General features: G+C 41.9%; 2 protein-coding genes across 2 annotated transcripts; one reads left to right on the plus strand and one right to left on the minus strand.

The window, feature by feature from the left end:
• Positions 1–4215: 4215 nt before the first annotated feature.
• On the minus strand, positions 4216–5217 carry MYCFIDRAFT_191041 (uncharacterized protein; the record flags this gene model as incomplete). The annotated part of the gene is made up of 2 exons (XM_007933173.1): positions 4216–5109; positions 5170–5217. 2 exons carry the CDS (start codon positions 5215–5217, stop codon positions 4216–4218), a joined length of 942 nt encoding a protein of 313 aa, XP_007931364.1.
• Positions 5218–15165: 9948 nt separating this feature from the next.
• Positions 15166–17583, plus strand: MYCFIDRAFT_179056 (uncharacterized protein; the record flags this gene model as incomplete). Its single annotated transcript, XM_007933174.1, has 7 exons — positions 15166–15175; positions 16596–16745; positions 16794–16860; positions 16895–17113; positions 17146–17418; positions 17465–17522; positions 17548–17583. 7 exons carry the CDS (start codon positions 15166–15168, stop codon positions 17581–17583), a joined length of 813 nt encoding a protein of 270 aa, XP_007931365.1.
• Between the last annotated feature and the right edge of the window lie 336 nt (positions 17584–17919).

Genomic DNA, 17919 nt, shown 5'->3' on the forward strand with positions numbered 1-17919 from the left:
AGCATCGGCTATTAACAGCCTTCTATCTATAGACTAGTAACGGTTAAATAGAGAGGCAAAATGCTACGCTATAGTAGTACCTACGTAGCTATATTAACGAGGACCCTAACAGATAGGTTAACCTCCTATAACTAGCCGAATTCGTATACAATAATAGTATACATTCATTAACTAAGGCCTTACTATATATAGCTATAATAGGCTAGAATACTACTATACTATAAGACCTACTATCGCTCGAGGCCGAGCGTAAGGAAAGGGAAGCGCGTTAAGTACTAGAGACACTAGCGGCAATAGAACGTGTTTAGAAGATGCGAGAAATCTATACTAAGATGGCTAAGAAGCTAACAAAGGCTTAAGAGTACTAAAAGGCCTACTACGATAAGCGCTATACACTAGTAACCTTTAAGTAAGGCGATATAGTTATACTTAGTACAAAGAACCTCCGCATCCGCAAATACCTATTACCTAATAGTAAAACAAGGCCTAAGCTCGCACTAAGATACATTAGCCTATTCCGTATCCGAGAACCGAAGGGTAATAGCTAGGCCTACTAGTTATAGCTTCTACCTTATTACACTATCTATAACACCTTCTACGTATCCCTCTTTAAGCTATATTACTAACGCGAAGGCGATAAAGCGCCTACTAAGTTAGAAGAGGTCTTAGCTAATAGTGAAGAGCTATAGTCTATAGAGCGTATACTAAAGCATCGGACTAGACAAGGCAAGAAGGAGTACCTACTAAGATAGTAAGGCTATTCGCCTAAATAGGACTTATAGGAAGCTAAAGGTTCCTTCGAGGATATAACTAAGTTGTTAGATAAGTATTAGACTAGCGTAAAGAACAAGAAGAAGGCTAAAAGCTTATAATGTTACTATTAAGGCCTAGGATTAATACTATCCCCGGGGTGCTATTAGCCGACTAATTAGAGGCAAGCAATTGTTAGTATAAGGGACAATAAAACTATACTACTATAGTAAACGTATACCGAGTGTTAACAAGCGCGCTATAACGCGTTAACTATTTACTGCTCTTTTAAGGGCTCTACCTCTTTACTAATGCGCCCTATAAGGCCCTTTCCCTAGTATCTAGGTCCCCCTCTTATCCCTTTATTCTAGTAAGGCCTCGAGGCCTAAGCGGTCGGCAAGGACAGCGCGACCGGCGCGGCTATGTTAGTAACGGTGTTATAGAGCGTATTACTATTCGAAGGAGGAAGACGACGCGACTATATCGGTAACGGTGTTGCTAATATTGTTATTAGCTAAAGAAGGAAATTAGAAGAAGGTAAAGTTAGCGCTAAGACGACTAGCGCCGCTATTATTAATATTACCTGCTATTGTCGCTATACTTGCGAAGGCAACCTTACCTATACTACGGCCTAAGGCCGGAAGCGCGCTATACTAATTAAGTTAAAAGAATAGCTATATTAAAGGTTTAATTAAAACTTTAATTAAAACTTTAAGCCGCTTAAAAGATTAAGCGACTAATAGACTAGCTAACTAAGGGCAAAACTATAGAGCTAAGTTAGCCGGGGTCGATCTTACGGACAATAAGTTACTCCTCGATCTTTCTAATCCTTTAAGCGAGGCGAACCTTAACTACTATACTTATAATAGCCTTTACTTATAGAAACCGGAAGAACCGTATTTTTTAAAAAGATAAGATAAGATTGACACTTGAAGGCTACTAAACCTAGCTAATTAGGGCTAGCGAAACTACGATAGTAAATAATAGCCCTCGTAATAATAAGAACAATCCCTCGTAATAATAAGAACAACCCTCGGAAGCGGACATTTCTAGGTCTTTTAGAGTAGACGTAAAGAACTCGGTACGACATTACTTAGAACGGAGGCAGTGCTATAATACCTCGTATGCCTATCTATTATAGTAGGGAAGACGCGCTTGTATTATAATTAGTCGATAGTCCTCAATTCTACTAGTTATATATTACTTTATTATATATAAGGATAGCGCAGTTAGAGTTAAACATTGTGTTATATTAGAGGTAAGGTTTGGTATAGTGATATAATTAGGTAGTTAAGCGTTTAATTTAGCGTAGCTAAATAGCTTGTTAGAACTGCTAAGTTAGTAGTAATAGAGATTAGATTAGAATATAAACAGGCTACGAGGGCGCGGCCTTTAGAAGGGAAGCGTATATTAGAGCTAAAGAGGCTATACGTAATTAGTATATAATTAGGCCGAGTGAAGCTAGGGTCTTAGTGCCTTAGGTAGGGCTTAGCGCTCGGCGTTAGGCTAACTAGCCTGCCTTCCTCCCTCTTCTCTTAGATCTCTATCGAATACTATACTAATTTACTACTACCCTATCTACCTACTAATATAACCCTTCTTATACTCGAAAACGCTTTCTAAGATCTTATAAGTCTAACGGGGTCTACGAAGCTCCGAGCTTCTAGATAGTATAGATTAACACGATAACTATCTTAGACTTCTATATATAGAAAGTAACGATAGACCCTAGCCGAACTCCTCGCGATTTAAGATAGATAGAGAGCCTATTAGATTAAAGGACGAGGTCTAAGTAAGTAAGATCGCTATCCTAAGTATAAATAGCGTAAGAATAGTAAGATCGAGGATATTACGTAGCCTAAGATACGAGACGCTCGTAAGCGCTCGGCAAGTCTACTATCGATATTTGTAACGGACTAGCTAGCGAGTAGACTTTTCTCCTCCGAGCCGATAAGATCTAAGCTCTCTAGTGCTTTTTCTAGCTTACTACTACGTACTATATTAATTATAAGAGCTAACTAAAGTTTAAATACGGCTGCTTCGTTACGATAGATTAAAGTTATAGTATAATAAATCTATAAGGTTAACTAATCGCCTATTTCGATAATAAGGGGGAAATCTTATATTTAGATCGTTTAAGCTTCCGGATTAAGCGAAGGTCGCTCGTATTTTCCCTCGCTCGTTATCTTCGGGTTAGAAGACTAATAGGGTAAGCATCTCTAGGGACAAATTTAGCGTAGTTCGAACGAAGTCTATAATTTTTACTAGGCCTATATATAGGTATTCTAATATATCTACCGCCGCTTCCTAGATCCGAGCTATTATACGGTATAATATATACGTCTCTACCGTTAATCTCTATATATACTAGTAAAGTAGTTAGTATAGGGCTAAGGATAGTATCTAAGCCGAGTTTATCGGTAGGTTCCCTTCCTACTAGTACGGCTACGAATAATATACGGTCCGACTCGGTATACTGCTAGAGCAGAATTACGAAGGCTAGCTTAACTTAAGTAAAGGTAGAATGCTCCGTAGAGGCCGAGCGAACTATAAAAAGGCTGTAATTGCAGTAGCTAAACTCGCAATGCTTATTCCTAGAGGTTACCGCAGTCGAGGAAGGCTAGCTTAGCGCGCTAGATAAGAAGACTAGAAAGCTTTCTAAGCGTGTCTACCTTAAGACTTTGCTTAAGTACTCGACAAAATTACGGAATTAAACGCCTCGACGAAGACTGCCCCCTAAATAGGCCTCTACTATATCGCTCTCAATTAAACCTTTTAGTACTCTATCGTACACCGCATAATAAGAGACCTAGATTAGAGTGGAGTCTGTGATAACGAACCTGTTCAGTGCTTTGCTATACACCCCATCCTACTCTTCCTCCTCGTCCGAATCTGAGAGGAAGGATACTCTGCAATAGTGTGAACGCAGCACGACTTGATAGGTCCCGGGCGCGCCCGCATCGACGATTCGTGTACCGCACCTGAATGACTTGGATAAGTGCTCGAAACAGTCTAGGTACATCGACGGTTGGGAGTAGAAAGCTTCTGCATTAAATATAGACCGTCTGCTCCTCCATCACAGTCGCAGCAAGCATGCCCTTATGCATAGGAGTGTATGGATACGCATCTTCGATGTCTTGCATATGCACATCGCACGCTGATGCTGCAGCCTGTCTGCCATTTTACCAGCGTATGTGGTACCGACGGTGTTCTTACCTATAAGGAGTTTTCCGCGCACAATCTCTAGCAAGACAGATCGTAAAGCTTTGAGGCACTTTGGATCATTATCAGGGAGACTCGGAGTCACGATTTGAGCCTCTCCTTGTAGGCGAGCGTTGTGAAGCTTTAGCGTTTTGGAAGAAGACATGTGATGGGTAATAAGTTCGCCGAAATAGGGGCTGGAGTAAGTTAAGGTTGCGCTCCTCAGGTCGCGAAATGTCCAAGGTGGGTTTTCTACCTGCCGAATTATAAGATCTCCTCCGGACGAACAACCACCCAATTCTTGTCGGCCGTAACTTCGCGCTGGTTCGCAATTTGACCTTCTTTCGCCTCTTCGATCATTCCCTCCATCTCTTCCCATTTGCTCATCGATCTGTTTACGAAAAGATGGATGCCTCCTTTGCTGGTATCAACACCATGCAAGAGCATGTACCCATCACTGCCGGGAGTATCACCACCAGCCAGGACCGGTCTTTTCCATTGATCAATGTAGGTCAGGATAGCAGCCCATTTGCCTGCGAACCAAGTAGCCGGAGTCCACAGGTATGTTCCGTATATCAAATCCAAGTTGCCGTCCTGGTCGTAGTCGCCATCAGCAATCTGCTTGCGAGATGCCGTGATGTCTCCACTGGTGCAGTTTCGCAGAACCGTCGCAACCCCGATGACGTTCTCGGGCTTGACGTTGTATCCATATTTGGGGTCTGACGCAACCATTCGAACGAGTTCCTCGCTTGCAGCGGTCACGACATAGACATCGATACCATTGGCCATGAGCGTGTTGTAGAGTTGGGCTTGTGCTCGGAAGATTTTGGGCGGGCTGACGGTGTCGTCCACAGGCTGACCATCCTCAAAGTACTTCACTGGAATGGTACTGTTGTATGCCATGAGCTCATCAACGTAGACTTTGAGCTCACGCAGGGTGAATCCCGCGAACGCTTGCGCAATCCATGGGTAACAGATCATATCATCAACCTCGCAAAGACGATAGTAGTAGCTGAACAGCGATTCCTGCGTGCCATTGGTATCCTTGAAGGGAATAACCTTGAGCGAAGGGTCCAAGTTTTCTCTTGTCAAGATTCCTCGGTTCTCAAGGAAAGGAAGCAGCGATTCAGTGAGATCGTTCTTGTAGCTGGTGTTGTCCTGCCGCGCGCACCTTGTCAGCGGAGAGCGGAAACGTCTCGAACGCGAGTGAGCACGTACCATATCAAAAACAGCATAGTTGTTCTGGTTGGCATTGCCTGCGATCATTCGCTTGAGCTGTACGGCTGCCTCGTGCGGCCACCGACTAAGTTCTGCTGGTGGCGATGCAATTGTTGCAGCCGTAGCGAGGCTTATGGCTAAGCCATGGCCATGGACTGCAAGGTATCTAAAAGAGAATCTCATGATTGTTGACGTCGCTGGAGTGGTAGATGAAGGCAGAGCAGTAACAAGACGTGGGAAAGAATTCGATGTCCTACCTCTTCTCTTGTACTCGAGACACCCTCGCCTAAGTTGTAGGATTCAGCCCAGTGATATCCGGATTGCGTACGATCTCCCAGTGCGCCTATGAGCAGGCACGGCGAAATCTCTGCAGAGTAGGCTACGACGGCGGTCTCATCGGATATGTCGCTGCAAAATGCTTAGCAGCCGTCCGTGCTCTTGGCGACCAAGTCGTTCGGGCTTAGCAGATCAACGAGGCGGTAATCGACGGCATCAACAGTGTCGTTGTCATCGTTTCTGTCCTTTCCAGCGAGTTCACATCTGTTTTGTGCCATCACCATTCATGCTTAGCAGAACCCGCAGCTATTTGTAGTCTTCAATTGGGGGGCGCTGCTGTTATCCCTTCTTTATTCTGACACCAAAAAACCCTGAGCTTTTGAGCCGCGGGGCCATCGATGCTTCCGCTATATAGTCTACTACACTAATTCTACTACATCTCCCTAAACATCGTGTCAATACGTTCCATTAATTTCCTAATAAATACTATAGGCTCGCAGCTTTATTTTAACGTAGATATCGACCTAATTAGTAGTATTGTTATTACGTAAGAATATAGCGTAGATAATAGGGCGTATAGCGAGTTACCGAGTCGACTGTTACGGTTACTCGCGACAGATCGTCAAGTAACTTCTTATTACGTACAAGCTAAGGCTTCTTTAGAGAGGCTAATATAAGCGGGAGGTAGAGATAGAATAATTAGTATAAAGGTAATTCCAATTAGTAAGTAGGTAATATAAGTTAAACGCCTCGAGCTATAAGGGCATTCCGGCGTTCCTAAATACAAAGGAGACATCTTGTCTATAGTCGTAAGCGACGTAAGCGACGCTATCGCTCTCGACCGCTCCTATCGCTCCTAGTAAGATAGAGCGATAGCTTAGCCTACTAGTCTTAGCGTCGCTCTAAGATTATATAAGGACTCTAACTAATTAGATCCGTAACACTATCCCCCTCCTTAAGCGGGATAGTCCCTTATTCCGGAACTTTCTAATTCTAACTTCTTTGCTATACTAAAGTTATTAAAGGACTTGTCTTCTCGTTAGCGTAAGGAAAATATCGCAAATAATATCCTTACCGACTGCCTCGAAATACCGATCCGCTACTTTTATTACGAATAGGCCGATAAATCCTATAAAGTCGATCTCCGTTCCGGTCGCTACTCCGAGTACGCCCTATACGGCTAGTCCTATAATATATAAGTTACTTATATAGAGTATAAAAAAATCCGGAAGGCGCGCCTAAAGATAGCTAAAGATCTCGAAGCGGCCGAAGAGGAGGAGGACCTCCTTACGCAGAAGCTTTTCGAGTATTACGTAAAGGTCCGTCGCTTACGCAAGTCGCTACGTATAAAGGAAGATCGGGAGGTACAAGCTCTTAAGGCAGAGGAAGCCTCTATTTAATAGGCGGAGGAGCTCGAAAGAGAGCTAGGCTCTTCGCCTATAGAGCCGATAATATTCTCGTTGCCTACTAACGAGCCGTTTCCCCTAGATAGCCGATTATAGATGTCGCCTTATAACTAGAGTCGTCTAGATAGGACGTCCTAGCCTACCTCTAAAATTCCTAGTAGGAGTGCCGAGAGTCTAGTATCCTAAAGGTATGTATTTTTAATATTTCCTATCTATTTTATCTTCTAGCTAGTTAGTCTAGTAGTATGATTCTTAGCTACAAAAGACATAGTTACTAGGTACGCTATTAGAGTCCCCGCTCCTCGAGCTATACTGCCCTAGGTCGTTAAGAACTCTAAGGCGCTATAATCGATAGGGTCTAAGAGGTCGTAGGTTTAATTCCTATACTAGTTATTTCTTTTTTATTCGGTTTTGAAATTTTTTGATTATCTGCTAACAGTTCTATAGGTTTTCTTTTAGTTCCTAGGTGTTTTCTAAATGTAGGTATCCTTTCTATTTGATAAGGTATTTCTAACCTTGCTAATCTAGGATCTTTTCGACTTTAAACTCATTTTCTTCTTTAGGTTAGAAGTAAAATGTTTCTTAACACGGTGTTTCGGCGTCTGTAGGTTCTAGTATAGAGATATAGAATACTAGGTAGATTTTTGCGTCGTCCGGTAGTTTAAGTCGGTAATTAACTAGTCCTTTAGGCTTATCAATTAAAAATAGCCCGACTTTAACGTAGTCTAGTTTCTTAGTCGATCTCCGGGTTTTTAGATTCTTTATTAGGAGGTAGACCTTATCCCCCTTCTTTAGCTAAGGTGCTATTTTTCGTTTAGCATTATATGATCCCGTAATCTTTTCTTAACACTCGGCAATTGCCCTTTGCAATTCCTTATGCACCTGCTTTAAGTCTTCTAAAGCGACTATCGCTTTATCCGCGTATAGATACTATAAATACTGTTCCTCGAACAGCTACGGATATTTCCCAAAATTAGCGAAGAATGGTATCTCTTTCGTAGTCTTAGATTATTAGTTGTTTAGTATAAGTTGTGCTATAGGTAGTAGCGATGCCTAATTGTTTTGTACGTAGTTGACGTAGTGCCGTAAGTATACTTCTAAGGCCTAATTCTTAACTTCCGTTTGGCCGTCTGTCTATAGATAGTATACCGTTAATAGCTTGTGCTTAATTCTAAGCGTCGCTATAAGCGTCTTCTAGTAGTTTAACGTAAAGAGCTTGTCTCTGTCCGTAATATAGGTCTTTAGAAATCCGTAGTATCGTATAAGTCTATCTAGTACGAGGTATCCGAGTTGCTCTACCGTACTTGCTTTATTAGTAGGAATGAAGTATATATATTTCGTAAGCCTATCGACTATAACAAGTATTATGTCGTAGCTATGTCCTATAACCGGATCCTTAGGTACTTAGTATTTCCTATATTCGATTAGAAACTGTTCTTCTATATCCTAAAGAACTCGTATAATGTAGTTGAATTCTTTTGTATTAGCACTAAGGCTTCCGTCTTAGTTTGCTTTTAATATCTACTACTGCACTAGTTCGTAACCCTCTATATAGTCGCTACGGCGGCTTAGTACGTCGGCTCGTCCGTTCTCGCGTCCTAGGGTATAGCGGATTTCGAACTTGTACTGTCCTAGTAGCTCCGACTAGCGGGCCTGTCTTCGGGTTAGTACTTTAGTCGTAGTAAAGTAAGTTAGATTCTTATAATTAGAAAGAATCGTAAGACTTGGTGCTCCTTCCGCGTATACTCGCTAGTATTGTAGTAATACAACTATTGCAAGTAGCTCCTTATTATAGATATCGTAGTTCTGTTCCGCGGGTAATATCTTTCTCGAGTAATAGGCTACCGGGTATCGTTTCCCGTTATGCTCCTATATAAGGCATGCTCCTATAGCCCTATCCGACGCGTCTGTTTCTATCTAGACCGCCTTATTCCTATCGAATAATCGTAGCGTTAGCGTAGAAACGCATTGCTTCTTTAGCTACCTAAACGCTTCGTCTTCCTTCGTGCTCTAGTTCCATTTCTTGTCTTTCTTTATAAGCTCCGTAAGGGGTGCCGCTGTCTTAGAATAGCCCTCGATGAATTTCCTATTATAGTTAGCTAATCCTAGGAATAATTGTACGTCTTTAACGCATATAGGCGTTAGCTATTCCTGTATTAACTTAGTTTTTTCTAAATCAATCCTAATTCCTATAGTACTAATAATAAATCCTAGGAACTTAACTTCCTTCTTATAGAATTCGCATTTCTTAGGTGCAGTCTTAAATCCTACTTAAGTAAATCGTTCAAAGACGTCCTATACTATTCGTATATAGTCCGCGAGAGCTCCTTTAGTATAGACTAGGATATCGTCTATATATGCGATAACGCATATATCTAGAAGGTCTCGGAGGACTTCGTTTATAAGGTCTTAATATAACGCTAGGGCATTTGTAAGTCCTATAGGCATAACTAAGAATTCGTAAAGCCTATATCTTATTCGGAATGCTATTATCTATTCGTATCTAGCTGCTATACGTATTGCGTAAAACGCATCGCGTAGGTCAATCTTCGTATACTAGTCTAATCTAGTTAATCGGTCTTGTATTTCTTCGATATTCGGTAGTAGGTACCGATTCTTAATTGTAATGTCGTTAAGTCGTCTAAAATCGACTACTAGCCGTCCTTCGTCTAATCCGGCTTTCGGAACGAACATTACTAGTAAGGCTGCCGAGGATATCGACTTCCGTATCTAGCCTTTTTCTAATTTCTCTTTTAGCTACTTGTCTAGGGTTTTGAGCTCTTTCTTAGACATTGCGTATAAGGGTCCCTATAGAGGCTCTTTCCTAGGCTGTAAGTGTATTTTATAATCCTATAGTTAGTGTTTAGGTAAGGCTGCCTTGCCTCTCTCCTCTTTAAAGAGTCGCTTCTACTTAGTATACTCTTTAGGAATGTCTAGGTCCGAGATTCTAGTTTTATTCTTCGATAGCGTATAACTTCTATCCTTCCCGTAATCATTATTATAACCCTCCTAACCTAACGGTAGTGTCGATCCGGGTTGAATACGGTTCTCCGTAATTCCTGTCGACGTAAACGTCTTACGAGTCGCCCTACGTTTATTAATCTTATCTGCCTACGAACGCTACCGCTATATAGGTTGAATACCGATTATATAGTCGCATTCCTTAAATGTAAGTACTCCTTTTCTCTAGTCTACGACTAGATTATACTTTCTTAACTAAGGTATACCTAATACAATATTATAACTAGCTATATTAGTAATATCTAAGACAATCTCCTCGTAGTGCTGTTAGATAGCTAGTAGTAACGGTATCGTTTCTCGTTCTATACTAGGTAGCGGTAACCTATCTACTGCTATAAGTTTATACGCTCCTTCTCTTCTGCTTCGGGTTGCGATCCCTCGGCTTTTAACGAATAATTCGGAGGCAAAGTTCCCGCTCGCTCCGGAATCTATTAATGCACTCGTCGGGTGCCCGTTAACGATAACTTTTATGCGGAAGACTGCTATTAATGCTTGAGCGCTTTCGGTATTAAGGAACTCTTTTAGAACGCTCTAATCTAGAGAGTTAGTCCGTTTCCCGACTAATTAGTAGCCTAACGTTGTTCTAACTAGTTACGGATCCGTAGTCCTACCGTTCGTGCTTCTTCGGTATATAATCTTTCCTCGAGGGTATCGTTGTATGCGTCCCGTCCCTACGCTACTATAGCCTTTCGGTATTACTAATTTAATCGCTAAATCGTCTAACGTATATCTTAAGTAATAATCGTCCTTTCGTCGGGTAGGACGTATCCGTAGGGCGTAATTATACTTCCTATCGGTACTCGCTCCGTAATAAAGTTATAGTACGTATAGTCTATAGGTATCCGGGGGTAATTCTAGAATTTTGCCCGTAAGCTTATCTAGAAATAATCAAATTAGATAGGATCGACCTTCCGTTGTCTATTAACCTTTAGAAACATTTCCTCGTATTTGCGTACTAGATATAAGGCGATTGTTTGCGCTACTATAGGTGCATCTATTATAAATATAAGGATCGTATCGTCGTTAATCCCGAATTCGTCTTTACTTTCTTTATTCGTAGTTTCTTCCTCGGTATCTAGACTTCCTTCTAAATCTTCTTGCTATTCCTCCTCTTACTAAGGGGACTCCGGTACTTCTAGGATAGCTCCTAACTCCTCCCCGGAAGGGAATAAAGCTTCCGGATCTCAGTTTTCTTTATCGTCGGTATCTAAGCAAGATTTATTAATCGTTTCTTCTTCTAACTAGGATTTCGTATCTTCTCGTACGAGTCGCCTAATTTAAGGGAAAAATCCTGCTTCTACTTTAGCAGAATAATGAATTTGGTATTAGTCGTCGTAATAGAATCTCTAGTAAAGGGTTCTATATATAGGTTCTTATCGTCGTGCTATTATACAGATTTGTCGTAGCTCTTTCTTTACGACCTCTACGTAGGTCCTCGGCGCGTTATTAATAGAGTATAGCTCTACTACTATTCGGTAGCCTTCTCTACCCGAGTCCTTTCGTTATATTATATTAAACTATTCGCGTCGTACTATATTCTTGCTGCGGTAGTTCCGTGCTATATAGCCTTCCTTGCTATACGTATAGCAAGTCAATTTTCCTACTTTCTTAGGCGAACTCTTGCCTTTTCTTCCTTTAATTGCCCAACCCTTCTAGGTAGCGTCTAGCTCTATTAGTTGCGTACCGTAGTAGTTGTTCCCCTTTAGTTTATCGTAGGTACTATAGTTTCGTCTATTATCGTATCTAGAAGTATAACTAGCTTTTCTAGAAGTCTTGGAATCGTAACGTCGTTCTAAAGCTCGTTCGTAGAGCCTATCGTCGAGATCGATCGTAACCTTAACTAATGTTCCTATATTATCTATTTTTCTGCCGTCGCGTATAAGCTCGTCTTTAACGTTATCCTTAAGACCTCGCCGATATATTGTTATAAGAGCTTCGTCGTCCTAATCCGTAAGTTAGGCGTATTCCTAAAATTTAGCGGCGTAATCGGTATATAACCCCTTCTAAGTTAAATGTTAGATAACCCTAACTGCGGTAGCAACTTCGTTAGAAGATCTAAAGACCTTCTTTATCGTACGCTTAAGATTTTCGTAGCTTGCGAAGATTCTATCCGAATTGTCGGTCCCGTTACTATCTAGATAGGTCCTAAGAAATGGTTTAACCTAATACTAAGCCCTGCCTCGTATAAACGTCGTTGCGAAGACTAGCTTTAAGTTATCTTAAACCTAGTTAAATATAAAATACATATCTATCTAGCTAACCTAGGTATCGAACTTGTCTCGGTCGCTATAATAAAAGTCTAGCTTTCCGATCTTAAGAGAATCGTTTCCGGTATAGGTTCCTAGTACATTGCTAGCACTAGAGGTAGTACGTCGAGTACTGCCTGTCTCGCTAGGGGCAGGAGTTCCCCTTCCGACTTATAATAAGGCACTTATCCTAAGGGCGTTCAAAGTGTTACGGTTACTCGCGACAGATCGTTAAGTGACTTCTTATTACGTGCAAGCCGAGGCTTCTTTAGAGAGGCTAATATAAGCGGAAGGCAGAGACAGAATAATTAGTATAAAGGTAATTCTAATTAGTAAGTAGGTAATATAAGTTGAACGCCTCGAGCTATAAGGGCATTCCGGCGTTCCTAAATACAAAGGAGACATCTTGTCTATAGTCGTAAGCGACGTAAGCGACGCTATCGCTCTCGACCGCTCCTATCGCTCCTAGTAAGATAGAGCGATAGCTTAGCCTACTAGTCTTAGCGTCGCTCTAAGATCATGTAAGGACTCTAACTAATTAGATCCGTAACATCGACCCGCTAAATACCTGTTTTCTACTTTCTTAGCATTCTACGGTCTATATAATATACTAACACATACTATAATCGTACGGCACTAAGCTAATACCTAATATAAGAAGAATCCTTATCGCTATTGTCTCTACCCGAAGGTATAGCCGTATAGGACTAGACTAAACTACCTAGCTTGTCGCAAATCTAGAGTGTTCCTTTACCTCTAATTCTCGAAGAAACGCTACTACCTAGCGACGCGTTAATATACGACAATACTAGTAATATTATAGCGGCGGAAGAAGGCTTTAGACACGCGTAAAGAGATCCGGTAGATATAGTACTATTACAAGACGCGAAAAGGTAGATAGGACGGATACGGAGGTCTCGAAGCTAGCTTAAAGGAGAATACGAAGGACAACCTATTTAGCAAGCCCTAACTATACCTCTAATAAGCTATTAACGTAATACGCGGCAGAGCGCTAAGGCGGCTATTAACGCTGCAAAACAGCTAGAAGAAGAGCTAGTAGGTGCTCCTTAGAGTAACTAATCTGCGGCTAAAAAGAGGAGCTCTCGGGCAGGTTCAAATGCTAGTGTTTAAAGCACTTAAAGCACTAAGAAGACTAAGAAGACTATCTAGTTTAAGGTTTAAGAGATATAGCAAAGTAATCTCGGCTTACTAATAAGTGACCTTATAGAAGCAGAAGAACGGCGGCAGGTTAAGAAGAAGGTTAGCTAAAGGGCTAGGAAGCCGACTAAGAAGAAGGCTTCTAAGCAGCTATCTGCTAAGACGCCTCCTTAGCAGCTATCTACTGCTACTGCTGCAACGCTAGCACTAGTTATAGCATCTTCTACTATAGAAGAACTATAGATAGTTGCCCTCGAGATAGAAGTATAGTTCAATCGCGAGAACCTAGGCTGTAACTTCGGCTTAATAAAGAACAGTATAAAGAATATCCGCTATCTAATAGACTAGGCTCTTTTGACGGCTATAGAATACGCCAACTCGAGAGGTTTCTAGCACTTCCTTATACGCCGCACTTATAAGATTTAATGCCTGCTTACGAAGAACGGTAGGCCGCAATCTAAGGCCTTCGAGATGTCTAAATAGGACGATTGGATAGGCCGTAGTAATGCTATTGTCTAGTTCTACCGTGCAATGAAGCCTGTATCTATATAGGTCTTTATAACTAAGTACTAGTCTTATAGAGCGGACACTCTATTTAAGAAGATTAGACCGAAGGGCAATAGTAATAGCAATAGCAATAGCAATAGCAAGCTACTACTATCCGACCCTCCGTCTTCTAATATTAACCTTCCTTCTAGTCTACTACTAGCTCTACGGAAGGAAGAAGGCTCTAGCAAGAAGAGAGACACAAATAGGCTTACATTGCACGAGACTAATAGCCGGATTGCTTAATATAAAGCCGTCCGCAAGGCACACGCTTGTACTAATCTATAGTACAGTCTTAGAGCTTAGGTTAGCGTTCTAGGTTGCTATATTCTTATAGGTCGACACTATAAGCTAACCGCTTAAATTATAACCTTCTAGAGAGACTAAATAGCGCTAGATAGCAAGTGTTCAATCGAGGCACTAAACAAGCAGGTTATCGAAGAGATAATAAGGTGCTATAAGATTAAGCATCCTTATAAGAACGAGCAAGGCAAGGGCAGCGGTAGAGGCAAGAGACAGCAAGAATAGGAGCCCTCGGTTTAGCAACAATATTACTATTATAGTACGCCTTAACCGGCTCTATAGATATATCTACAACCTCCGCCGCCTTATAGCTATTATAGCGCTCCGGTCGCTCTATAGCAATAGTAGTATTAGCAAAGCGCTCTACGCTCGAGTCCGCCTATTGCTAACGATAAGACTAAGACAGCTGTTCTTATTGTCTATTGCCGCTAGCTTCGTACGCGCTTTCTAGCAATAGCTATATCTATTCGAGACGCACAAACCTAGATAGTAAAGGAAGATTAGTGTCTATAGATTATTAAAAACTCGACTAAGTTCAAAGAGCTAAAGGCAAATAATGTATTAACCGATAGCGCTAGGTTTAGGATTAAGTCTAAGGTAAATAGGTTCTTAAAGGAATACAGAGCTAGTCGTATTCTAGCCAATATATCTAGTCTACCGGAAGGCGCGCTAGTAGTAGAGGAGGCAGAGGGCTAAGCTATAGCAAGCCGAGGAGAATAGGTTTGTAATCGCAATACAGCACTACTACTACGCAATATATGCTTACGAAAATTGTAGATAAGTTAGTCTATATATTATACTCGGATTCTGTCTATTCAGTTTTTCTATATACTATCTATATAGTACATACTATATGCATTTCAAAAGGCTGCTTCTCTATATGCTACCGCTAAGCCCCCGCCCCTAGACCCTAGACCCTTTCGGCTTTCTAGCGCTTTTTCGCATTTATCTTAATACTATATACTACAATTATATCGGATATATAATATACATTTCCTAATATATTCTAAATGCCTTTATAGATTTTATAAAAAAATTGCATGTCGACACGTACTCTATACGCTATGTTCTATATACTCGAAGTTAATAGACTCGGCTTTCTAGGTAGATAAGCTAAAAGCGGAGTCTTAGCACCTGTTACAGTATGTAACCTACTATCTTTAAAGCGACACTACTTAGCGACGCCTTGTCGGATAGATAGGATTTTTATATGCTGTTATAGCGCCGATAAAGCGCTTTTATTTGCGTGTCTAAGAGCTAGAATCGGACTATTGAATTGCAGTATACTAAGCCAAATTGCTATACTGTTACACTAGCGTGCTTAAATAACTTCTTATAGTCTATACCTTTACCCTAACTATCTACTGCTAGCCTTATATAACGCTTAAAATTAGCTCGCCAGTTATCCGTGCTATACTTAGGCATAGCACTCTAGTGCCTCTTAATCTAGTGCTTAAATAACCTAAAGGATAGCTCGATTGGATTTAAATGTAGTAAGTATAGTAGAAGGAAGTCCGTAATAATACTATACTAGCGACAGATATTGCGTACGAGTCGTCGGCTATACGTCGAGCAATTGTCTATTATAATAATAGACCTTAGGCCTAGATATAGATTACAAAGGGGTAAGAGCTTCTCCTATATCTATGCGATAAATGTCTAGCTATTAACACTGCCTTCCTTAATAAGTGTTGCTCTAGGTATCTAACTATCGACTAAGTATACCGGAAGCACGCTATATCGTTGTAGTCGGTATAGATAGTCCTTAGTTATATAAGGAAAGCCTTTAGGTACCTACCTACGCCTTCGAATAGTAGACCTCTCGCTATAATAGGTCTTGTCTATAAAGACAATCTAATCCGTGCGCTAACTAGCTATATTTATAAGGTATACTAGCTCTGCTTAAGAGTCTCGTTAAGACGCCTAGCGCTAAGCAATCTTATTAGTTATCTGCTATGTCTTTAGGCAATTTCTTATTGTCTATAGATATACGTATATACTAAACTCCGCTACTATCTAGTCTTACAACTCGTCGGACTAGGTAGTGCCCTTCGCTACTAGGACGTCTATAATAAAGTCTCTTATATGCGGCAGTATCTTCTTTAGGCGGCTAGGTTTGCCTTTAGGTCTAAAAACCGTACTATATCGCTTAAAACTCGTACTATACCTCTTAACCGCGGCAAACGACCCGTTTCTATACTGCTTACGCTACGACAACTATATATCCTTCGCTGTTGCACTATCCTTCAATAGCTGCTCGATAACCGCCTTGTCTTAGTTAGTAAAAGGAGCTATAGGTAGAAAGCGGCGGCGGCGACGGCGAGGTATAAGGCGGGCGATAATACGGACTCGGTAGAAGGCAGCGGCAATAGCAATAATATAGACAGACGATATAGTGGAACGACTGACTGACTATGGCGAACAAGAATGCTTCATTTACTAACTAATTAGTATAGAAAGTGAAGCTGAGGGGTTGCGGCTCAAAAGCTCAGGGTTTTTTGGTTTAAGAATATTCACTCCATCTCACCTCCAGCCATCTGCTTCTCATACCGCACGTCGCGCGTCGCGTACAGGCGTCGATTCGTCAGGAATGAGGCGTGGTCGACCTGTCACGATGCGCGTCGACACTTGCAGAGAATAATGTAGAAGGTGTGTGATGAACTGTGAGTTGAGTTGTTGCAAGACGGGAGAGGAAAAGATCTCCGCCTTCGCCAAGGCGTTCTTCCGCCTCGCATGTGCTCAGTTATAACAACAGGCTATCTTCGACAGCTTTCTAATACAGCACGATCGAGTGTCCGTGGGCGTCGCCTTAGAATCGAGTCAGAATACCACCATACCTGAAATCACGTCAAGAAATCCATGCATCGCAGCTCCCACCGCATGGGAAGATGATACTAACAACAGTTATCACATGCCACGCACGGGAACAACAAGATCATGGAGCGGTTGGCAAAGACTTCGTAAGAGCATAGCCAGGCTCGTGGAACAGTCGATCAACTCCTCTCCTGAGTCGGAGCCAGAGTCGTCGTCCCTGCTATATCTATGGCACGAGCTCTGGCGGACACTATCTACGTTCTTGACAGAGATTTCCTAGTCTCGAACCCGAGCGAGACCTCTGTTGCGCACGAAGTAGTCATCGTTTTTGCTTTGTGCTCCGGAACGGCTGGAGCACCATCATTCCTGTCTTCCCACCCCTTCAGCTGCGATGCGGAAAAGTCTCGTGGCGCCGCCAGGTTCCAACTCGACCAAGACGAGGCTTGCGAATTCGTGCCATCGAATGCATGGATTGATACGTGGCTCTCAGCATCTTACTTCTAGCGTCCGGCACATAGCGACCAGGCGTCCGTATTGCTGCGCCCAGCACTTGGAAGAATCTGCCTTGGAGACTCCCAAAATTGTCTAGAATCTCGGCGCATCCTCAGCCGTTGGGAATGCCATTCCGCTCAAGCGGAGACTGATGCTGTCGATGGCCTCGTTCTCGACGGTATATAAGCATTTTCGAGACGCCGTCTATTCTGCCTAGGCTTCCGCGGATTGTCAGTGAAATTCATAGAGCCTTCCGCAATGTCTTTGCATCCACGCAAAGGTGAGAAGCTGATGCTATCAAGCGCCTTCACCTGGAACGCAAATTCTACTCGATATCTGCAAAATGGCCTCATCAGAAACCATCCCACCCACCTACGCCACGGAAACGCGATACGTACTGATCATAGAACTCATGATGCCTATTAATGCTACACCCGAATTTTTGTAACCAGCGTACAATATGCAATCGAGGAATTCCCTGGACGCAG

Source organism: Pseudocercospora fijiensis (assembly GCF_000340215.1).
Source record: "Pseudocercospora fijiensis CIRAD86 unplaced genomic scaffold MYCFIscaffold_10, whole genome shotgun sequence".
NCBI classification, from domain to species: Eukaryota; Fungi; Ascomycota; class Dothideomycetes; order Mycosphaerellales; family Mycosphaerellaceae; genus Pseudocercospora; species Pseudocercospora fijiensis.